Below are 25351 nucleotides of genomic sequence, written 5' to 3'. Positions count from 1 at the left end.
CGTGAAAGAAGAAGTAGTCAGGTACGAGAATGTTCTGGATGTCATGGAATAACCCAGAAATGTCTGGTGACGTCTAGAACGTCAGGAATCTATAAACATATGTGTTTGACATTTTATAGTTCAGTTGTAATTCAGATTTTGAAGTTTGCAGTTATCAGTTTGTTAAAGTATTGTCCAGTAAATTAAAGTACCGTACAGTTATTCGAGGCGAATAACTATAAAGGAGGGAGCACTGTTATGACAGTTCCGTAGATTGATCCTACATAGAAAAAGTCCCTCGACGTGAAAGAAGAAGTAGTCACGTACGAGAATGTTCAGGATGTCATGGAATAACCCAGAAATGTCTGGTGACGTCTAGAACGTCAGGAAATAGTTCAGTTGTAATTCAGATTTTGAAGTTTGCAGTTATCAGTTTGTTAAAGTATTGTAATTTGTGTTCGAGTTCAATAAAGATATTTACAAGAAGTGTAACAGTATTTTTCGAACTATTTCTGTAGTTAGGAGCACAGAAATTGCATTGTTCCTCTTAATCTTAACTTGAACGTTCGCAAAGAGTATTTTAGGTAGACTGTTGCTCCTAGTAGGTACGACCATGCCCCTATATTTCTTTTTTCATACCTATAGTGCCTCTTCTAGGTATATATTAAAAAGTAGTGGAACTAAGACGCATCCTTGTCCTAGTCCTGTATATACATCAAACTCGTGAAACTACTGACTAACCTCCACCACACCCCACTAATATATAGGGTGAGGCAGATAACTGGCCTATTAGAAATATCTCGAGAACTAAAGGCAACAGAATCATGAAAATTGGAATGATGGGGTTTTGAAGGATGATCTATTAAATGAAAATATTTTTTATCTCTTTGCAACTTCCGGTTATAGCGGAAGTTGCTTATAACTTCGTTTTTTTTTAAAGGGACACCCTGTATATTTTTACATTTTTTGATTCTCCTCAATATCTTCTTTCTTAAAATATGAGGTTTTGTACTATTATACAGGGTATTTTAAAATATATTTACGTTTTTTTATTAATTTCTTATCAACATTCACACCCTGTATAATTGTAAAAGTTTTACAATATAAACTCTGCTTACGTTCAAGTGATTTTTAATATAGTCTACTATTGTTAAAAATCATTAGTATAGCTAATTTTGAAATTTTAGTATACAGGGTTGGTCGAGACTCGGAATGAATATATTCTGAGTTTTCTTAAATGGAACACCCTGTATTTTAGTATTGTAATGAAATGATATTTCATGGTACTTTTTTATTTTATAAGTGTTCCCTATACCTAATTGCTTTAATTTGTGAGTTATTGGTGATTCAAGCTAAACATTAATTGCAACAAAAAATGCGTAAAATTTTATTAGGTTGGCCGTGAAAAAATTCAATCACAAATAATTTTTCAGAAATAAATACATATTAATCCAGACTACTCCTTAAAATTACCAATAATGGTTTAGCTATCAAAATACCAACGTAGTTAAGATTGTTGGTGCGATTACCAATTAAGCATAAATTAAAGCAGTTAGGTATAGGGAATGCTTAAGAAATAAAAAAGTACCATAAAATATCATTTCATTACAATACTAAAATACAGTGTGTTCCATTTAAGAAAACTCAGAAAATACTCATTCCGAATTTCGACCAACCCTGTATACTAAAATTAAAAATTTAGCTATACTAATGATTCTTAACAGTAGTAGTATTACAAATATACAGTATTAAAAATCATTTGAACGTAATTAGAGTTTTAGATGTCAAACTACTACAATTCTACAGGGTGTGAATGTTGCTACGAAATTAATAAAAACACGTAATTATCTTTTAAAATACCCTGTATAACATTACAAAACCTCATATTTTAACAAAGAAGACATCGAAGAGAATCCAAAAATGTAAAAATATACAGAGTGTCCCATTTAAAAAAACGAAGTTATAGGCAACTTCCGGTATAGCCGGAAGTAGCAAATAGATGAAAATATTTTCATTAAATAGATGACTCTTCAAAACCCCTTAATTAAAATTTTAATGATTCTGTTGCCTTTAGTTCTCGAGATATTTCTAATAGGCCCTTTATTTGCCTCACCCTGTATACACATCGCGTAAAAACTTGCGCCGACGTGTTGCGATTCGTAATCTCCATTCTTCCCTATTTGTATATATTCATCCTCCAGGCCTCCTTCTCTCATCCTCTTGTCAATATCTGCTCGCCAACTCTTCCGTGGTCTTCCTCGTCTTCTTTTTCCTTTTGAGTTCCACTGTAACATTTTCTTTGGGATTCTATTATTAGGAAATCTTTGTACATGTACGTATCATATTATTTTTTTGTTTCTTCATCATTTTTCTGATCCTTTCATTTGTAACCCTGTCGCTACTCGACTTTCCCGGCACTCTTCTCCATTAATCCATCTCTGCACCGAGAGAAAAAAATTCTTGACATAAAGAAACTTTATTAATATTTAAGAAAGATCGACTTGGCATATTGCCTAAGAAATATATCTTTGTATGTAAGATATAATTTTCTAAAATATTTCAAATAAATTCTACTATAGCCAAAGAAATATATCTTAAACATGATTGAACTATCACTTTCTGGCCAACTTCAAACCCATTTATCAGAAAGAAATTACACTTGATGTTAATTAATTTTATTAGTCATAAAAATATATTTTCTACACATTAGAAAACTATTCTTTCTGAGCAATAATATTTCTTAGTAAGGAATATTATTATTTTACTACTAATAATTTATTTATTTAATGTTAAGAAATATATTTCGCAGAGATAAACATATATTTAGGGTTAAGTTAATATTTCTTGAAAATAAAGTGATATTACATACGGCGAAATAAATCATTGTGTTAAGGTAAAATCATTATTTATTAATAAAACAAGATATAAAACGTTATTATTACATACAAATATTTTCTCCACTCTTCAACCACTGGCTTCTACACAACAATAAAAGGATGGAGAGGCAAATCCAACTTCCTCAAATTTTCCTTCTTTTGTTAATAGCACTTTGTATATCAGCAATTCACTAAAACAAAATCGTTATGTAGAAAGAGTAAACTTACTTTAATAAAAATTTTTTATAAAGATATATATATTTATTTTGACAAATTTAGAAAATACAAAAAAAAACAAATACACGGCCCCACATAAGAACTATTAATACTAATAATAATCAGTCATATTTAGTTCAAACATGGCATTATTTAACCTATACACATCTTTGTTTATTTTTTTCTTTTTGTTAATGAAATATTAATTATTTATCTGTATAATTATTAAGTCACACAATAAATATTGTTTAGCTAAAACAAGAGGGAAAATACAACCAATGTAAAACATTGAAGCAGACATAATAATATGTAATTTTCTTAATTTTTATAATTTAAAAGAGACAGCACACCTAATCGTTAAGAAATTTTATTACGGGAAAGTATTATTAGTTTACATCTAAGTCATTTAATACATATTAACTAATTCACGGTTTTCGGCAATAACATTTCTTAACCATAAACATATATTTCTTTTAGACTAACTGATTTCTTTATCTCAAATAAATTAACAGAAAAAATCCTCAGCGTTGCACCCGCCATGTTTGATATAGCGTAGTATTGTATATTTTAATAGAAGACGATACATTCAAGAAACCTATTATAGTTGATACATAAGTATACACATTTTTAAAAAGGTACTTACATGTATGAAGTTCTACCATTTCTGGAAGACCCCGCAGTTGGTTAATACCTCCTTTCTTAATATTGTTCTGAAGCTATATATTATATCATTCTGTCCCAGCTTTAAATTGTGGCATATTTCCCAGTTAGAATAATAAGCTCCTTTATTTCACAGTCGTCCATCATTATACCTAAAAAGCATATTTTTTTTAACCTTTTTTAACGCTTTTTTAACCATTCGGATACGCAACAATATTATTATTACATCTTAAATTACTCAATTTACTTTTATTTAATACCTATATATGTACGTACCTTCAAAACATCCGTTAATTTTTAAAGTACACCAATAAATCTAACATCCATCTATATGAACATGAACATATCACGCCATCATGACAAACACTGACGACTAAATCATAAATAGTTAATTTGCGCAATTCTTTTGTGGAAAAAAATCTCTTTGCAAGTAACATTTCGGCATTAATGACAAAGTTTTTATTTTATAACCACAGTTACTACAGAGGGTATTTCTGAAGAATTATTTCTTGTGGTTTAAAATATTTATTTGATTGCAAGAAAATTTCTTGTTCACAAATATAAATATGGATTAACTTAACATTATATTTCTTATACTGCAAAATATTTGTAGTTTTCAATTTAAGAAATAAAAACTTTAGGATAAGAAAATTAAATGTAACCATTAATGCATTTCTTAATATTGAAGAAATTATCTGTAAGAAATTATTGAGTTGTGTTTAAAAAACTCGTTTCTTTATATGTGAACCGGTATGTTTAAGTTAATAGGATATGTTAACTTTTAAGAAATATTGCTCAAAGAAATCGGTGTTTTAGGAGAAAAGAAATTGTTCTCTCGGTGTGTGACTCTTACTTTTTGTTCAATTCGTTTTTCAATGTCCATGGTATTTCGCAGCTATACATTATTATGCTCTTTACTATAGTGTCGTATATTCTCTTTTTGTTTTGGTTGTTTATTCTTTTATCCCATAAAACTCCGTTCAACATTCATATTGCCCTTGTTTCCTTCATATGTTTATCAAGTATTGTTTCATTGAGTGTTCAATCCTTTGTTATTTTCATTCCCACGTATATGTACACATTTGCGCGTTTTATTGTTTGACCTTTTGATAGTTATAAGTCTTGTTGTGTTTCCCCAATACACATGTATTCTGTTTTTCTACGTTTACTTCTAGGCCCCAAATATTGTATTCCTCTACAAGCTTGCGTGTCATGTTCTGTATCATCTATGTCTTGTGCTATAATCATTTGTTCGTCTGCAAATAATAGTGTATTTGCATCGTCATCTAGAAGTATGCTCTTGTTTTGGAATTTCAGTTTCCATGTCGCTATTGTCCACACGCAAGTATATTTTGAACAACGTTGGTGATACGACAGCATCTTTGTTTTAGACCTTTTGTTATGCCGAATCATGTTGTTACGTTATACCCCATTTTGATTTTCGATTTGCTATTATTGTAGAATGATTTTACGGCTTTTATTAATTTGACATTGATGTTAGAGCCTTGTAGAGTTTTCCAGAGCATGTTTAAGGTAATGCTATCGTAGGCTTTTTTTAAGTCAACGTACAATATATTAGTCCAAGTAATGAAGCTTCAAATATTTGCTTGAAAATTTGAGAATAGGTAGTGGGTAGTCTAAGGATCAAAATCTATATGATGCCAAAAGGCGCTTTTCTCATGGGGGTGGTTGTCAAATTAATAGTTTTCGATTTATTCGCTAACGAAAGTGTTAGTTTTATATAGAAAAAATCAATGTTTTTAATCAGTTTTCTGTTAATAACTCAAAAAGTTTTCGTTTTATCAAAACAACTTTACTTAATAAAAATGTAACTTTTGAAAAAATAAACAAAACCAATTTTTTTATTTTCTTTAAGACCAATAGTATTCGAGCTATACTTTATTATTTGTTAGCTCTTCTTCGTCAAATGCTAAATATTGTAGTTTCAAAGTCAAAAGACAGGAAAACTATGCATTTTTCGAGGATATCTTGTTCAAACTAATTTAAAGCATTTAAAAATATCTATCTCCGGAAATAAACAAAAAGTCTCTAGCTCAAAAATTAAGTGATTTATAGTGAAAAGAATGTCAGTCCCTATTTTTTTTAGCAAAAAATTATCGGAAACAGCCCCCTAAACACCACCCTAATTAAAATTAGTCATTGACCTGATTTATTCTTCTTTATTTATATATTATTAATAGGTTCTAGAAGTTTTATCGGCTTATCTATTGGCTATCTATTATCTATCGGCTATTTTATCAAAAAAATGTATAGAACGGTTTTTGCTTAGAATGAATGTTTTTATCAAATTTTGAGGTCAAAATATAATGAAAAATTTCCACACCCGGTGGCAACCACCCACATCATAAAAGCGCCTTTCAGAATCATATAGATTTTGATCCTTGGACTATCCACTACTTATTCTCAAATTTTCAAGCAAATCGATCCATTCTGTAAAAATTGCGAGATGAAAAGCTTCGGTTCCTGGACTATATGGGTTTCTTGGTTATTTGCAAATTTTTTCTCGTCTATGGTTGATCTTTCCTCCCTAATGTATGTCCATAATATATTTAATGATTGTGATCAATTTTATTTTAGACTACATAATCAACAATGAAAAGTGCAAAATGCCCAACTTCCCCGCCTATTCTGAAGAAACCAACCCATTTTACATTAGTCTGCCATACATCAATTGCACTGATTCAAATCTGTTGACATACACCTCTGTTAAAAACAATACGGCTTACTTACATATTGATAGAGACAATCTGGATCAGTATTATTCAACTCGAGACATGATCGATTGCTGTTACAGCTATGTACGGAGAGAAGGATCTGAAAATTTTCCAGATATTGGTATAAGGTAAGTGAGTGAAAATTGTTTAATATATAGCGACAAGCTTTGTTTTTTTTATTGCTAATTTTAAATATTAACTTTCTTTTCTAAACGAAAATAATATGTGTCATTTAAAATTCACATGTGTTTCGCTCCTAAAATAAAAAAACCAGATTGTATAAAATTAATGTTTTTTTCTGGGAAACAAATTCCCCATTATAGTTACCTTATCAGACCTTATGCCAATAAATCACTTTTTAAATGCATTCGAAGACGCTTCTTAAATGGCCAGCCTCTTTATGTCAATAAATTAGTCTCTTTAACTTAAAACCACAGACATGTGTTTTCAGTTCAGTCGATCCACAACAACGAGTCGATACACAACCCGAGCAGGCATCGGTCGGTTATACAACCCTCGCTGGGCCAAGCAATAGTGAACCCTCTTACGAGATATAAGCACGCCTTTTTAACCAAAAATAAATAAATATTACTATCCGTTGTTTTTACACTTATTTTAATTTAAGTTAATTGTTTCCGTTAATCACCAACGGAACAAATATAATGTAATCTTATAGGCAGAATTAAATCACCGCTACCATTTTTTTAAATTTAACTGATGCAAAAAATGCATTAAATTTTAAAAATAATAATTATACAATAAATGAAAACACTACAAACCCCGACCGGAATAGGAGTAGACGTGCAAACATCGCAGATCTAAATAATATCAAGATCAAGTACCAGATCTAAACAATAAATTTGAAATTTCTCTGGAATGTGACTGCATATTGTAGAGTCCCTTTCTTCTTCTTTATTCGTCGTCTCCTTGCCTTATAAATAATTATAAAAGGCAGAGATTAAGGATGTTACCGGGAATTGGTTAAACGAGAAGTTTCAGATTTATTGTTTAGATCTGGGACTTCTCATGTCTCTTTAATAGATGTTGCTACCGAGCGTCTGATATGCAGAATTAACCTCTGCTTAAATAGGCAACTTGGTTTCGTTTGGATTCGAATTTAGCCCCACTAAAGACGTCTGGAGAGACATAAACGTACGTTTGGCGATGGTGAATCACCTCTGAACTGAAATGAAACATAAGCTGTCTTTTTAATTTTTCATTGTATGTACTCACTTTTTACTCACATTTTGAATACACGGAATCAACTTTCGTTGGAATTTTTGCTAGACGAATAGAAGGAATGTGACTGCATATTGGAGAGTCCCATTCGTCGTCTTCTTGCCTTATAAATTGTAAAAGGAATGGATTAAGGATGTTACCAGAAAGTGGTTCCACGAGAATTTTCAGATTAACTGTTTAGATTTGGGGCTTCTTATTTCTAATTTTGAGATTAATTACGAAAAATTTAAATTGTCTATCTAAAAATATTGTTAAAATACGAGAATATAGTAGATTAACGGATAATTGTGAAGGCTTGGGAGTATTATAGTAAAAAAAAGTGTAACGATACTATAATATAGTATGGTTCCTAACATCGTTATACAGTGGAGACGTAGAAATATCATTGATGACGTACTAGAAACTTAAAAAAATAATGTATGCATATGTGATGTTTTATATTTTCGTTATACAGGGTGTCCAGAAACTCTCCCGACAAACGAAGACTGGAGATTCTTGAGATAATTTTAAGACAACTTAACCCAATTCACCTAGTCCGAAAATGCTTCCTAAAGGAGATAGATCTTAGTTAGTAGATAGAATTAGTTTTTCTTAAATATCTCCAGAACGCTTCTGTTTAGAAAAACGAAAACTAGTATACTTAATTTATCTTCCAGAGATAAATCAATTACATAAATTACGAATTTCTAGTACCGGTCATAGGCGCCCGTTCTAGGTAGGGCAACGGTTATTTTATCGTATAACTTTTTTATCTTTAACTTCTAAGCATTTTTTTTTATACTGGGTTATTAAATTGCAAGGTATTCTAGTACTAAAAGGTATTCTATCTTTAAGCCGATAGGATGCAACGTTTTCTAAAAAAATCGATATAAAAATTTTTTGTCCGTTGATTTTGAAAAGAAAATTTCAAAAAAAAACCATTTAGAAAAACGAAAACTGGTACGTTTATTTATCTTCCAGAGATAAATCGATTTCCTTAGATGCGAAATTCTAGTACCGGTCATATGCGTCCGTTTTGGGTAGGTCAACGGTTATTTTATTGCATAACTGTTTTGTCTAATTTTTAAGCATTTTTGACACTTGATGATTAAATTATGAGGTATTCTAGTACTAAAAGTTACTCTTGCGATAAGTCGGTAAAACGCACAGTCCTGTTTTGAAAAAAATTTTCAAAATTTTTTGAAATTCAATAAACGAAACATTTTCAAATCGATTTTTCTAGAAAACGGTAAAAAAGTTATGCGATAAATTACCAGTTGCCCTACCCAAAACGAACGCCTATGACCGGTACTAGAAAGTCGTAATTAATGGAAGGTAAATAAGTGTACCAGTTTTCGTTTTTCTAAATTGAAGCGTTCTGGAGGTATTTAAGAAAAATTAATTACCAGACGCCATCTTCAAATAGCTCTAGCATCCTTAGGAAGCATTTTCGGACTAGGTGAATTGGGTTAACCTTCGGATGACCAAGCGGGGGAAATTGTGACCCCAGCGTATGTTTTTCTTTAATAAATCCAAAAGTATTTTCAATTTTTAACTCATTATTTTTTTATTTGACTTTAATATCATTCTAGATATCCTCATATTTTGAAATAAAAAAAATTCCTTATATTTTACGAATAAAAAATATGTTCTGAAGTTGATGTTTAGTAACATACCGTCTATTATGTGTTTGTAATTCCAAGTAGTTTTACGCTAATGACGTCGACTTTGCAAAGTAACAAGACACTTACTCAACATACACACTACACATGACACTAATACTCATGTTGTGACTGGCTGAAGGACATAAAGTCCATGCCATAAAAAAAATTTAAAAAAATTAAAAAAAAATAAAAAAAAATAAAAAAAAATAAAAAAAAAACTTAATTTTTTTGTTAATTGTCATTTTTGACATGGGGTCATTTCCCCCCCCCCCCCTTGGTCATCCGTGTAACAAAAAAAGGTTGGTAATCGGAAGGTTAAATTGTCTTAAAATTATCTGAGGAACCTCCAGGTCTTCGTTTGTCGGGAGAGTTTCTGGACACCCTGTATAAATATGTGAATTATTTAGTTTGTTCACGTTTTTCATGTAGGTACATATCAGACCGGCATTCAAATAACTAATAACAATCAATAAAACCGTTTTATTTATAAAGGACGATTCAGTGAAACGGTACGATTTGACAACGCTGCTGACGATAAAATAGAGGAGCCGCGGGCTTGCGACGTAAACGTTGTGAATCTAGAGAGTGGGAAATTTAATTATCATGAAGGCGTGGTCTTGTCAACAACGCGCATTTGCTGTGAAAGCTTATTACAAAAATGGTGAAAGTTTTATGCGTGTACAACGAGTATTTCGTTTACACTACCATTTACCGTCCCGTTCACAAGACCAAGTTACAAGGAACTTTGAAAGTAGTGGTTCAACATCACAAAAAAGAGCTGGCAGTGTCAGAACTGCTCGCACACCACAGAATATTGAAGCCCCGTGATATTGAACCACTACTTTCAAAGTTCCTAAACCAAGTCTTAATAGACATGTTAGACGGAACTACAGCGAGGGGCGACAAATGGTAGTGTAAACGAAATTCTCGTTGTACACGCTCAAAAATTTCACAATTTTTGTAATAAGCTTTCACAGCAAATACGAGTTGTTCACAAGAAGACGCCTCCATGATATCTAAACTTCCCACTCTCTCGATTCACAACGTTTACGTCGCAAGCCCGCGGCTCCTCTATTTTATCGTCAGCGGCGTTGTCAAATCGTACCGTTCCACTGAATCACCTTGTATTTGGTCATGTTTTAAACGTAATTTGAAAGGTGTAAGAGTTCGTTAAATTTTTTTAAATTAAGAGGATTTTACACTTACACTTAAAAAAATCGTATCCTAATTTTGGTGTTGACAAATTTACAAATTTTAGTATGTAGTATTCTGATTTTAGTTTTTCAACTTGCACACCTTTCAACTCAACAGTGGCTCTACAAGAAGATATTGTTTCGGTAAAATGTTACTTAGACGCTGATAAAATATATGAGAACGTCCATACCACAATAGTAGTAACTGAAGCTGTGAAACAAAAACTTCAAAAGTTTCAAATTCGAAAAGAATCAAAGAGAAGACCGTTAAGTGTTTTGTTTATAGTTATAGACAGCGTCGCCAGGTTGAATTTTGAGCGAACGATGCCGTTAACGAGGGAGTTTATATTGGAAAATAATTTTACAGATTATATGGCTTACAGCAAGATAGATGATAACACCTTCCCTAATTTTAATGCGTTAATAACAGGTAAGTCGATAATACAATCACCGGCACAAGTAACCGCCCACCTTGTATGTCTGTCAATTGAAAAAATTGTCAATTTTGATTTCAAGTTTTGGTCATCATTTTTTGATGTCCCAAATGTGTTCGATTGGGTTAAGATAGGGACTGCGAGCCGGTCATGGTAAAACTTGAATCCCGACCTCAATAAAGTACTCACGGGTGAATCTTCCGGTATGGCAACGTGCACTGTCTTGCATTAATCCTAAATTTTCACCAATGAACGGTGCGAAAGGCATAACATGGGCTTGCTTGAACTTCTTACACATATCCTTTGAGAATTCACACTGCCTCTATTGAACACAACAAGGTCAGCAAGAACTTCGTAAGAGACAGTTACCTCCCCAAATCATTATTGACCCTCCTCGTTAAGCCACTGTGAAGGTTACAGAGCATGGAGCAAACCTTTCATTTTGACACCTGTAGACACGCTGACTTCTATCTGGTCCTCTTAGGCTATTTTGTCATCTAAGAACAGTATGATCTTCCATTCCGCCACGGTCCAGTATATTCTTGCGCAAAACCAAGTCCCACTGTCATGGGAGCTGGACGGAAAGCCCTAAAATTTCTTTCTGACAGTCTTCTATTGGTACTTTCACTCACACTAACATTTTTCACCTTAAAAAGACGCGTACCAGCTTGAGGAGCGGTGCAAAAGCGATTTCTCACGTTGCTATCAATAAAGCGGTCATCTCGAATTGTAGTACATCGATGTTGGCCTTGACCTGGCCTGCGGATATATGAACCTGTCTCCCGAAGTCGTCTGATAGCATTCCGTACTGCAGTTCAGCCACTTCATCCTTTTTGAGCTCAAGACGATATCGGTAGCGGTAGAGGAGTGGAACAATATCCCCCAATCGGTTATCCAGTATATCATGAGTGGACTACCGTACCGGTTCCAAGAAGTCTTAAGGGCCAGAGGCGGTAACGCCCATCAATAATACTCATATTTTTTTTAAATTAGATTATAATTTTCAAAGCTTTGTTTGTTTCAATTTTCTTCGAGTAATAGAGGACTAGTTTCATCAGTTATTTAAATGTTTTGCAGTAAAACCAATTGGTCAGCAACCGTGAGGAGAAGAGATGGTAGACGTTCGTTTATGCGGTGAAGTAACCTTGGGGGTTTTTGTTAACGCTGTTTACCTACCTGTACCACAGATTAACCCAACATGTTGGGTTAATCTGTGCCTGTACTCGCTGTACCTTTTCCAGTACTTGCTGAGTTTCGTTAGTATTCTTAGTTTTAATACAGGGTCTCCTTCTTTTAATACTACTGCAGCTATGTTGTCTGAGCTCACTTTTTAGACTGCTGGTTGCTGCGTTCATCTTATCTATTGATTTCTCTACTTCTCATACTATTTTATATTTATTTGACGCATGTACTTTCTGTTGAAATGTTTATTTAAAGAATTTGTTCCAAATACATCTCTTTGTTCAGTGAAATCACAGTTTGTCTTCGTGCATTCTTGTTCTGTTTAAATTTTTTTCTACTTTTATTTAGTTGTTTGTTGAATAAATCGATTTTCATTATCTTATTTATTATTTTTAGATCTTGAAATTAATATTTTTCGATGAATTCTTTTTTTTTTATTTATTTTCACTTCTTTAGCCATCTGCTGTCTTATGCCTGCCGTGTGTCTTTGTTGCTTTTATTTCCTTTAATCTTGTTTTTTTCGTTCCTTTCCTCTCACTCAAACTACTCCGCGCTATCATGCCCTTATTTACCATTTTTTCTACATACCTACAGTTTCTTTAGCTTTCTTACAGGCCTCCTATTTGTATTTACACCCACGCCAAATTGTCAGTTGTTTAATTTTCCTTCCATATCTGCTGAAAACAACAAATGTTTCGTTACATTTCGCTAGTTTTCAGTTTTTTGCCTATTAACTTTAACTTTTCAACATGGCAGGTTTATATATTCCTTCTATCTGTCTTAGAGCCATGCTTTCTCTCCTTGTTGCCATGTATCAGTTTCATTGCTGTCATGCATCGATGGTTTTATTTGATATCGCTACCCTTTTCTTAGCTTTAAATGTTTATTAATTTGTATTACCTAATGTTGCTGTTTCTAATTCGCTTATTACCTATTTGCTTACTATCTTCGTCTTAAACAGTTTTGTCTGTTTCCTTCTGATTTTTTATATTGCAGTAGATTTCCTGGTCGTTTTTATTGTTTCACAATTTCTTGGCCTTATAGGAGCATTTCTGTACCTGTACCTCTATTTATTTTTTGTAGTATTCTTTATTGTTTTTTCTTTTAAAGCTTGATAATATTAGTATATTTTTTCAAATTTTTTTCTCTATGCTTGTTAGAATAGAATAGACAGATTAAATAAAAACGAACATTTCTAATTTCATGCAAGTTAGAACATACACACACCCAAACGTATATGGAATCACCATGTATTTCAAAGTAATATTTATTTCTTTTGAAAAAACTTGTTATTTTTGCGAAGAATAAAAGTTTTTATTGAAAATAAACAAATATATAAGACAATCGGATAGTACAGCTCGATACGGTATAGGTTATTTGCTTGAGTTGCAAATTGAACGAAAATAAATAAACTAACTTTTGCGTCCAAAAACGAAAATATGCCTGATGTGGGGTTATAGAACTTACAACGAGGAAATATTATTGGTCTTGTGGAGAAAGTAATGTTCTCGGAGGGACATAACTGTAGAGCTAGGCGTAATACAGGTCGTTCTGTCCAAAACCTATGCTAGGTAACAGGAACTAGGAAAGCTCAAAAATAAAGCAAGGGAAAGTCGCCAAAGTAGTAACGGCTCTCCAAGATCGTTTAATTGTCCAATCAGCTGGAAGATACCCAACCATTTCATACCTGCAGCTCAAAAGGCAGCTTTTGGAAGCTACAGGTGTAACTGTTTCACTTGAAACGATAGGAAGAAAAGTTCGTACCAAGAATTATACAGCAGGAGACAGTTATGTGTTCCCGAGTTACCCAGGCAGCACAAGATTGATCACCTAAATTGGTGTCTTCACCACCAAAACTGGAAAAGTCAGGATTTGTGTAAAATCAGATGACCCATGAAATCGTGTACTTAGAGGTCGAGGAAGACAAGCAAGAACGAAAACTGTCAGATCTGTTCACAAATATACAAGGGGAAGTGTAATGTTCTGGAGAGGAATTGTGATCCGTAAAAAACTCCTTTAATTTTCATCCAATCAACTTTAACTGCTCACAGATATGTTGATAACCTGTAGTCAGGCTCTGGAGAGGTGCAACAGGAGAAAATTTAATTTTATTGCATGATGATGGACCTCTATATACCATTAGAGTGACTACAGACATCATTGAAGCAGAAAGTATATCCCTTGTTTGGAGTGGCCTGCTTGCTCACCCGAGCTTAATCCTATAGACTATAGAGTATTTGTGGGATATGCTTAAAAGAAAAGTTAGAGCTCGCCGGGATAATCCACAAAACACCGCACGCTAGTACAAGCTGCTCTTAAGGATGGAGCAACCTACCACAACAAAATGTTGATAATTTGATTAGAAGCGTGCCCACGCAAACTGAAGCTTGCATAAGGACTAGAGGTAATAACACTGACTATCACAAAATACAAAAAAAAATAATGACAATTTAAACATTATTCGTTTTACATTGAAATGTTGTACGCTATTGACTTTAAAACAACTACTTTCAATTTGTTTGTTAAGTACTGTATTGTTTTATTTAATTGTTATGTATTTGTTATTAAACTGCTTTAAAATAAATATTGTTTGACTTCGCGTGTTGGTTTTTTTAAATTCACACGAAATGTAAGAAATATCAGATGATTCCATATTATAAGGTTGGGTGTGTGTAATATTGCTGTGGCGTTTACTAATAGATACATATTTCAATTTCTAGGTCTAAACCTAAAACAATCAAACGAAATATGCAAACCCTATGAGATTGGACAGCTGAACAAATGCCCGATGATCTGGTACGATTTCAGAGACTCAGGATACGCTACTGCATATGCCGAAGACTGGGCCGAGATCTCCACATATAATTATTTAAAGAAAGGATTTACAAATCCACCTACAGATTATTACTTTAAGCCATACATGGAAGCTGCCAAAGGGTTAGGAACTACGTTTATCGACACTATGCCGTTTTGTGCTGGACCAGAAACCCAAGGTACGTAAAAATGCATAAAGATTTTGTTAAATTGTTGTTTATTTCAATATAATTTATTTAAATTATGTAAAATTAATATATTGTATAATATAACTAATGCTACTATGTAGTTTAGTTTTAAAAAGATTCTCTTTCAGATATACCAATTCTCTTCCAGATAAGGATTCATATTGCATCTGATCCGCCATAGAACTGGGAAATTTCCCCCTAATAACTATACTAATGACGTCTGCGAAACCCTGAATCTAGATTCCTTGACTGCTAAACTCCTTGAATTAGCTCATCAAAGCCTATATTTCATAATCTTGCTGGTTATGCACCACCTTGAAGACACCCCTTAGTTGTTGCTAATTTTTTAAATACAGGGTGTCTGCGTAACTTGGGACCATATGGGAAACTTCTTTAATATCAATTTTACGAAAAAAAGTCATCCTTTATAAAGTGCTCTGCATAGTCTAAAACCTAGGATGCAATTATCAGATATCAAATTTTGTCAACTGTATACGAGGTATGTCAAAAAATATGAATTTCGCTCAAGAGCAAACCACTTTTATATTTCAAAATATCAAAAAATTTTATAATGAAAAGTTATTTGTAATTAAAAACCATATTCAAATATGCAATAACAGCCTTCTACTTGAAAAAAAAAAATTCTGAAATTTTCCTAAATTACCGATTCCGAACATCATTTTTATTTATTAGACATGTAATAACTCTTTTATTAATAATTTTAGGAAAAAAAGTTATTCTTCATAAAAATCTGTGAATGGTCTAAACCTCAAGATGCAATCATGAGTTATCCAAGTTTGTTAATTTTATACGAGGTGTGTCACGAGGTTTTTGAATTTCTAAATTCTTTCTAAATTCATATTATTTGACACACCTCGTATAAAATTAACAAACTTGGATAACTGATGGTTGCATCTTGAGGTTTAGACCATGTACAGATTTTTATGAAGAATAACTTTTTTTCCTAAAATTATTAATAAAAGAGTTATTACATGTCTAATAAATAAAAATGATGTTCGGAATCAAAACTAATTTAGGAAACTTTCAGAAATTTTTTTTTCAAGTAGAAGGCTGTTATTGCATATTTGAATATGGTTTTTAATTACAAATAACTTTTCATTATAAAATTTTTTGATATTTTGAAATATAAAAGTGGTTTGCTCTTGAGCGAAATTCATATTTTTTGACATACCTCGTATACTGTTGACAAAATTTGATATCTGATGATTGCATCCTAGGTTTTAGACTATGCAGAGCACTTTATAAAGAATGACTTTTTTTCGTAAAATTGATATTAAAGAAGTTTCCCATATGGTCCCAAGTTACGCAGACACCCTGTATAAACACCCAATAACCTAACAAAGGGCCTAGCCGGGTAAGATGATGAAAAATGCCCGCAACTCGATTCTAATTCCATATATTTTTGAAATTTTTAGCCCCCTAGGTGGTCACGTGACCCACCTCTCTAGAGCCTAATTAGGCTTTTTATGTTTTTATTTTTTATCTCAGCCGCATCAAGAGCTAGCGAAAAACTTTAAATAAAAGGTTTTAAGTTGCAAAAAATTCTGCTCGAATTTTTTTTTTATTTTTGGCGGAAAATTTAAATTTTAGGACGATTTTAAAATTTTAAATGAGTATAAAAAAATAACTAAGACATTCGCTTTCACGAAAATTTATAAAATGTATTTTTGCACAATGTTTCACCCTGAATTTTTTCAGATTTCTAAAATTGGTGAAACGTACTTTTAAAAATTAAAAACCGCATTTTTTTTCGCTTTTTGATACAATTTTATGCATGGTATTTAAAAAAGGCAACACCGTAGGATATATAAAAAAAACTGAAAAACAATTGGGGTTTGCTTAATACCAAATTTTTTAATGCCACCCATTTTCAACTTTTTAAAGAAAAAATGATAGTACTGCACTGACATATTTAAAATTCTTGTTCCATTTGTGACAAAAAATATATCTTCCCATTGTTTCATACGACGCGCCATTTTTATGCAAGAAATAAAACATCTTAACCCTTAAAAAGTATTCGAACTATGTACTATGATGTTAAGTTTCTATACTCTTATAACTCTATACAATCTACAAAATCTATATAGTCCAGGGCGCATCTATTTTGAGATGGACGTTGAAAGGTGACTCAAATAATTTTTTTTGCAGAAATTGCTTGAAAATAACTCAAATAATAATATTTGAGTTATCCTCCCACTCAAAATGGTCCGGAACATTGTTTAAATAATCAAAATGTCAAAATATGAAGGAAAAATTCGATTTTTTTATTGGTTTTTTGATTATAACTTTAAAACTATTCATTTCTGAGAAAAGTTGTACTGACATAAAAATTGCGTAATTAAATTTCCTACAATACAAAATTATTTAAAAAGTTAGAAAATAGTCACCCTTGTTGCAAAATAGCAATAATTGCGAAAAAAAAAACTATACAAAAACAAGTATTCGCATTTTACGTTTTTCGACCATTTATGCTACACTTATGACCTTCATATTTCACCCAGAAAAACTTTATGATACAGTAAAACAATACTGTAAATTGCATTAAGATCAGTTCAATAGATTTTGCATAATAAATTTTGCAATCCAGCTTTCGCATAAAAATTCATTTTTTTTAAATGTTGCAGGACTGAAAATAAAGCAGATAGTAAGTTGAATTTTTTTTGCTTATAGAAGTGTACTGTACCTTTCATTTGCAGTTTGCGAAATTAAAATTGATTAATTACCACGGCGTCAGGAATTTTTTAATTAAACATTCATTTTTGGTGCTACGCGCAGGACAGCGGTGTTCGATTCACACAAGTTGATTTCCACCAAAATTTCTTCCAATCTTTATCTAATATATTATTTTCTTACTCTATATTTTGTTGTATTTTAATATTTTAATTCCACAAAAATCAAACTAATTTTATTATTGTTTGTGAAATATTGTTTAAACAATTGCATATGTTTAAAAATAATAAACTTTTTTTAATAATAAAGTTTTATAAAACTCTAAACTTTTTTAATAATAAAATAATAAAGTTTTTGCTAAAAAAAGTGTTTCTTCAAAAGATAGAGTACCTATGTGTTTTTATTTTGCAATAACCAAATTTATTTATTTATATCGAAATGTAATAAAAATTAAAATGTATCAATCATTATCAAAGGTCATTGGAGTGCCCAATCAGAGCAAACTATCCGCTGTCCTGCGCGTAGCACCAATAATTAATGTTTATTTAAAAACATTTCTGACGCCGTGGTAGTTCATCGATTTTAGTTTTGCAAATTGCAAATGGTAGGTACAGTCTACTTCTATATGCAAAAAAAATTTCAACTTACTATCTACTTTATTTTCAGTCCTGTAACATTTTGAAAAAATGAATTTTTTTTGCGAAAGCTGGATTGCAAAATTTATTTTGCAAAATCTGTTGAACCGATCTTAATGAAATTTACAGTACTATTTTACTGTATCATAAAGTTTTTCTGGGTGAAATATGAAGGTCCTAAGTGTAGCATAAATGGTGGTTTAAAAAGTAAAATATGGATACTTGTTTTTGTATGGTTTTTTCGCAATTATTGCTATTTTGCAACAAGGGTGACTATTTTTTAAATTTTTAACCAATTCTATATTGTAGGAAATTTAATTACGCAACTTTTATGTCACTACAACTTTTCTCGGAAATGAATACTTTTAAAGTTATAATCAAAAAACGAAGAAAATAATCGAATTTTTCCTTCATTTTTTGACATTTTGATTATTTAAACAATGTTCCGGACCTTTTTGAGAGGGAGGATAACTCTAATATTATTATTTGAGTTATTTTCAATCAATTTCTGCAAAAAAAATTGAGTCACCTCTCAATGTCCAAATGTACTAATATTTTTACAGATGCGCCCTGGTCTGATATTATACTCGTAACTCGTACATCCATAAAAACTTAATTCCAATACTCTGGAAGTATGTATGTATTAAGATATTTTATTTTTTTGAAGTTATACTTCTTTAGGCGCGATTGAGAGTAAAATTTCCTAATTCTGCGCGCATGCGCACACAGACTGTATGGCGTTTATTTGCTGAATCTTTCAAGTTATGTATAAAATTTATATTTAAAATTAATATTTATATTTAATATATCAGTGCAAGAAAAGGTGTGAAAAGGATATATTAGTGTTTTTAGTAAATGTATTATTTATTATAATTTTTGTGTCTTTGGATTTGCCTTCCTCGGGAATAAGATATTTTATAATAATAGTAACTATATTATTTAAAGTATTTTTGTATTAAATTTGTCAGAGAAATCTTGTAACCTGTCAAAGCAAAAGAGTGATAGCGCAGTGGTAGAGCGTGTGACCGGAGATCAAGAGGTCCCGGCTTCAAATCCCGGACGATTCATATTTTTTTTATATTTTTGGTATCCGTTTAATAAAAAATTTTTAAAACTGGTAAGTAAAGGAAGTTAGTTTAATATTTTAATAAAATACAAATAACCTGTTAAGTATATTAATTTCGTTGAAATCATAATAATAGAAGTATAACTTCTTGCGTGCGTACAAAGTACACACACACACATTCTTTTTTTATGAAAACGGCGCGGCGTATGAAAAAAAGGGAAGATCGATTTTTTATCACAAATGCAAGGAAGAATTCAAAAAACGGAGCGTCGTATGAAAAAAAGGGAAGATAGATTTTTTATCACAAATGAAACGAAGAATTCAAAAATGATTGTTAATTTGAAATATATGGCGTAAGTACCTACTAACTCTTTTCTTTAAAAAGTTTAGACCATTACCCGTATGCGCGCCAATGATGAATATAAAATTCTTAATTGTATGTAAAAAAATGCAAAATAACTACCTCTTAAAACCTGTCAAATTTTATTACAATGTTGCCAGTAGTTTCGGCAAAATCGTAAAAGATGTGTAAAATTTTGTTTTCTTCAACGACCTGTATCTTGAAAATGGATGACATTACAAAAATTTATTATTAAGCAAACCCCAATTGTTTTTCAGTTTTTTATCTATCCTAGTGACGGTGTTACCTTTTGTAAACACCATGTATAAAATTGTATCAAAAAGCGAAAAAAAAAACAAAAAAATGCGATTTTTTATTTTTAAAAGTACGATTCACCAATTTTAAAAACCTGAAAAAATTCAGTGTGATAAAAAATGCAAAAATACACGTTATAAATTTTCTTCCTGAAAACGAATGTCTTAGATATTTTTTATACTTATTTAAAATTTTAAAATCGTCCTAAAATTTAAATTTTCCTCCAAAAATTAAAAAAAAAAACATTTTTTTCGGACAGAACTTTTTGAAACCTACAACTTTATTATTTAAAGTTTTTCGCTAGCTCTCGATGCGGCTGAGATAAAAATAAAATCATAAAGAGCCTAATTAGGCTCTAGGTGGGTCACATGGCCACTTATTTTTTCACACATTAAACACCACTACAACTGGCTGAGGCATTTTCGATTTCTTGGATAGTTTTATTCGCGAAAATGGAATTAATTGGTCCAAATGTGTCATAGGGCTTACTACCGATGGAAATGAGGGATGGGTTGTGATTATGAAAAAACATCAGAAGGTGGGTCGCAAGACATAAAAGGTTGGGAACCACTGCGATATCGGATTTCAGATTGAGTCTTTGGTTACTCAGAAATGTCCTCATCTTCAAAAAGGGTGCTCTGTATTGCTCTATTCTGGAGCAAATTTCTGATTTAGATCTTCTGTAATCTAGACCTGTATCTTTTTCTTTTTTCTTTTTTTGTATCCTAAGTTTTTCATCTTGTCCACTTGTTCTGGATCCTTATTACGACTTTACCCCTCTTACTGATCACCATGGTTTTCGTTTTCCTTTTATTGTTAAACCAAACTGCTCCCCAGTATCACAAACTAGTAGCGTTGTCATTCTCACTTTATTCTAGCTCTTTTTTAATTAATAGCGTCAGCAAAAGTTTTTCTAGCACACTATATATATATGTATTAATATATTTTATATTTTACAGGGGAAAGAATCCTGGATATTGCTAAAGACTTTAGTACAACCTTCAAAGATCAACCCAATTTCGGTATCTTCTGGATGAATACCTTTAGCCACAACTACCTTAACACACCTAGTCGCATGGACCAAACGTTTAAGAAATTTATGGAGGATTTAAAAAGCGAGGGCATTTTAGATAGCAGCATGGTAGTACTATTGGCTGACCACGGTATGCGATTTGGTAGAATTCGACAAACTAATCAGGGGTGGTACGAAGAACGACTTCCCATGAACTTCATATCCCTTCCACCATGGTTTAAAGAAGAGTACCCCAGGAAGTATCAAAATTTTAAAGATAATTCCAAGAAACTCACTAGTACATACGATTTCTATCTTACACTGCAAGATATCTTAGCGATGTCTGTAAGTAATTACACAATGACAGGCAGCAAAGCTTGTCCAACTTGTGCATCGTTTTTCGCAGAAATTCCAGAAAAGAGAAGTTGTTCCAAGGCAGGGGTTCCTGAGAGATGGTGCACGTGCATAGGGAAGTTCGAAAATAACCATACAGATTTAACGCCAGAGATCCAGAAAGCTGCTGTTACGTTTATTATGGACTCTGATGTATTACGTCCAACTAATACCAGTATTAATAAAATTGAATCTGCAAGTATTACATATTTTAATAAGAAAATGTATTTAAAGTTTATAGTTGAAGCTGACAATTATTATATATATCAAGTAGTATTAAGAGCCACGAATAATCCTATTAAATTTGTGAAGGTTGTAAATATAGTCCAATTGTGGAAAAGGAGTCCTATTAGTTTTAAATAAAAATATTTGTTGTATATTTGTGTTACTATATATCCTTCAGCCAAATTATTTGAAAACAATTGCTCCAAAAAAGTAGACCTTTAGAGTAATACCAAAACAGCAGTTCGGCAACCAGCTACAAAATAATTTCAACGAGTAAGGAAAAACATAGATACAACATGGACATCCAGATCTTTAATCCAGCTGGAATACTTCGGTCACATTATGAGACATCCTGAAAAATATGATCTTTTACATTGATCATATTGATCATTCAGGGAAAGATCCAAGATAAACGTTGTCCTGGTAGAAGAAGAACATCATGGCTGAATAATCTAAGGCAATGGTATGGAAAATCGACTACATCGTTATTCAGAGCTGCTCTCCAGAGCCGGCGATAACGGGCCTGCAAAGGATGAACTGCAGGCGGGCGCCACTGTTTGGGGGGCGCCAAAATGAGCTTTTTTCTGCTGGTGTCATATAATATACTAGAATAGAAAAATTAATTTTTTAAATATGGTTTAAGTTCCAGATATCGCTAACCTGTGTTTTATATTTTTGCACCCCACACACGTAAATATACCTACAAACGTATAAAAAGCATAGAATTGTATTCCTATGGTGTCGTAATAAAATTTATTGGTGAAGATATAATGTTTCTAAAAACCAAACATCTTTGCGCTTATGTATTGGGAATGTTTTGTTTATTTTCTTCAAATTTCTTTGAAGTTGTTTATAAATCTTTGTGTCAGCAGTTATAGTACATTAATGATTTGTGGTAAAATAAACATGGGTCTGAATTTCTGAAACTGTTTCTGTCCCCTGTGACCTATCTAATTTAAGTAGTGTGTAGTTAAATAAAAATGGATTCAAAAAAAGTTATCCGGGGTGCAAAATCGAAAAAGAAGAAGTGGAAAAGAAAATCTAGTTTAGACTTGATAGTTTAGCATTAATTTCAATAGAAAATTAGTTGAGTCACTGAAGGTTTTCACCTCCGATTTCGTTAAACCTCGATCGATTTTCATTGAAATTGATGGGTAGTTAGAGGATACCTCAAGAAACAAAAGTGAGTTGGTGCCAACTTGCACTTTTACCCTGGGGTGGATGCCACCCCTTCTCGGGGATAAAAATTATTTTATTAAAAATAGCCACATAAATCGATAGAGGGATAAATTCTAAGTAAAATTTGTCATATAAATATATTAAAGTAAATTAATATTTTTTGAGTTATTTAAGATTTTAATTTTTTGTAAAAAAGTTGCATGTTTTAAAGCGGTTTTTCATAAATAACTCAAGAGTTTTTACAAAATAAGTATCATTACCCATTCCCAAATTGAGGGTAATAAAAAATCGAAAAAATTCCTACTTGAAAATTTAAGTGTTCAAGTTTAAATAACGGAAAACGATACATTTTATAAAATATACTTACTAAACACTTATCAAAGTACTCAGAAATACCTATGAAATGAGCTTCAGAAGAAGTTGATAGCTTCAGATGAATTAATAGTAAAAGGATTTTCAAGTAAGAAATTAATTTCTTTTATTAGCTTGAATTTGGGTAAAGATTTATAGTTTTTTAGTTATTTATGAAAAACCGCTTAAAAAGTATTGATTTAATTTAATAGCCAAATTTTGATTAGAATTTGTCTCTATATCGATTTCTGGCGTTATTTTTAATAAAACAATTTTAATCTCAGAGAAGAAGTGGCATTCATCCCCAGCTTAAAATGGCAAGTTTGCACCATGTCACTTTTGTTTCTTTAGGTATCCTCTAACTGCTCACCAATTTTCATGAAATTTTATAAAGGTTCACCGAAATCGAAGGTAAGAAATTATTGATTTTTACGTTCATTCACTGTAGTAAATGGTGTTTGTTAATAAATTAGATATTATTCTTATTGATAATTTTGTAATCATTGAAACAACGAGAATGTATTTTCATCTCATTTAAATTTTGTACCATTTCCAAAAAATGAAATACCTAAATCTAATTGAATTTAAAATAAAACGAAGGGCGCCTGTGCTAGTTTTGCAGGCGGGCGCCTTATACCCTAGCGCCGGCACTGCTGCTCTCAATAAAGTCGCGATAGCGAATATGGTAGCCAACATGATATCCAACGATCGATAACGGTCATGGAACTAGAAGAAGATCTTAAATACAAATTCGGCAACACTTTTAAATATATCCATTATCCATATGGTTTGATAGTCTGGCTTTGTGGCTCAGCACGCGAGCCGCTATATTAATGGCATTCGATGCTACAATACTAATATACGCTCATATCATTCCATCGACATAATGATGATTTCTGAATCACATTTTACAGATAAAAATTATCTTTGTATTCCGAAATACAAATTATACTTCACAAAACATCCAGATAACAAATATTATGGAGGTACTGCTATAATCATAAAGGAAAACACCAAACATTACGAAAGAGAGAAATTCGACAAAAATTACCTACAAGCTACTATTGTTACAATCGAGGATGAGCACGGTCATATAACAATGTCTGCCATATACTGCCCACCCAAACATAATAACAAACATATACAGTTTGAAGGTTTTTTTCAATACATTTGGAACCAGGTTATTTGCAGGAGGTGACTATAACGCTAAACATGTCACTTGGGGCTCACAAATTACAACTACAAAAGGAAGAAAGTTAGTCAAAACAATGAAGGCTAACAATCTACAACAAATATCTACAGGCGATCCAACATATTGGCCGTCAGATAGTAATAAAATTCCAGACGCCATAGACTTTTGCATCACGAAAGGTATTGATACTAAGAAATGTAAAGCAGAATCTTGTTTTGATTTATCATGCGATCACTCTTTAGTAATAATAAAGGTTAATTCTCAGATTACAAATAAAGAAAAACAACCTTCTCTGTACAACAGTAGGACAAACTGGAACATATTCCGGGACAAACTAGATAAATTAATTTTCCTAGACTTACCGTTAAAAACTGTACTAGACCTCGAAACAGCAGTCGAAAATCTAACAAAGAATATACAAGAAGCATCTTGGTTAGCCACTACAAACTATGAGTCACCTCTAGGCAAAAGTGACACATCCCCTACAATTAAAGAAAAAATTGCTGTCAAAAGACAATTACGGAAACAATGGCAACAGGCAAGGACTGGTGAAAACAAGAAGAAACTTAATAAAGTAACCAAAGAATTGAAACAACTAATTCAAGAAGAGCTAAACCAAGGTATTCAAGACTATCTAGAAAGTCTTACACCTACAGAATCAACGGAATATTCATTATGGAAAGCAACAAGAAAACTCAAAACGCAACAACTTCCAAATCCATCAATCAAAAACTTCAACAATACATGGGCCAGAAGCAATAAAGAAAAAGCTGAAGTCTTCGCGGAACACCTA

At 31.9% G+C, this 25351-nt stretch overlaps 1 protein-coding gene across 1 annotated transcript in view; it reads left to right on the top strand.

The window, feature by feature from the left end:
* Positions 1 to 21988, top strand: part of LOC114339588 (uncharacterized) — a 53037-nt gene extending 31049 nt beyond the window's left edge. Inside the window, exons 2-5 of the mRNA XM_028290245.2 lie at positions 6330 to 6594; positions 10628 to 10971; positions 14878 to 15150; positions 21166 to 21988. Of these exons, the coding sequence (XP_028146046.2) occupies positions 6330 to 6594; positions 10628 to 10971; positions 14878 to 15150; positions 21166 to 21974 (1691 nt within the window). The 3' untranslated portion in view covers positions 21975 to 21988. The remainder of the gene's footprint in view (positions 1 to 6329; positions 6595 to 10627; positions 10972 to 14877; positions 15151 to 21165) is intronic.
* Positions 21989 to 25351: the final 3363 nt, after the last annotated feature.

The sequence above is a fragment of the Diabrotica virgifera genome, chromosome 3 (genome assembly GCF_917563875.1).
Source record: "Diabrotica virgifera virgifera chromosome 3, PGI_DIABVI_V3a".
NCBI classification, from domain to species: Eukaryota; Metazoa; Arthropoda; class Insecta; order Coleoptera; family Chrysomelidae; genus Diabrotica; species Diabrotica virgifera.
This window is presented reverse-complemented; position numbering and strand designations above follow the sequence as displayed.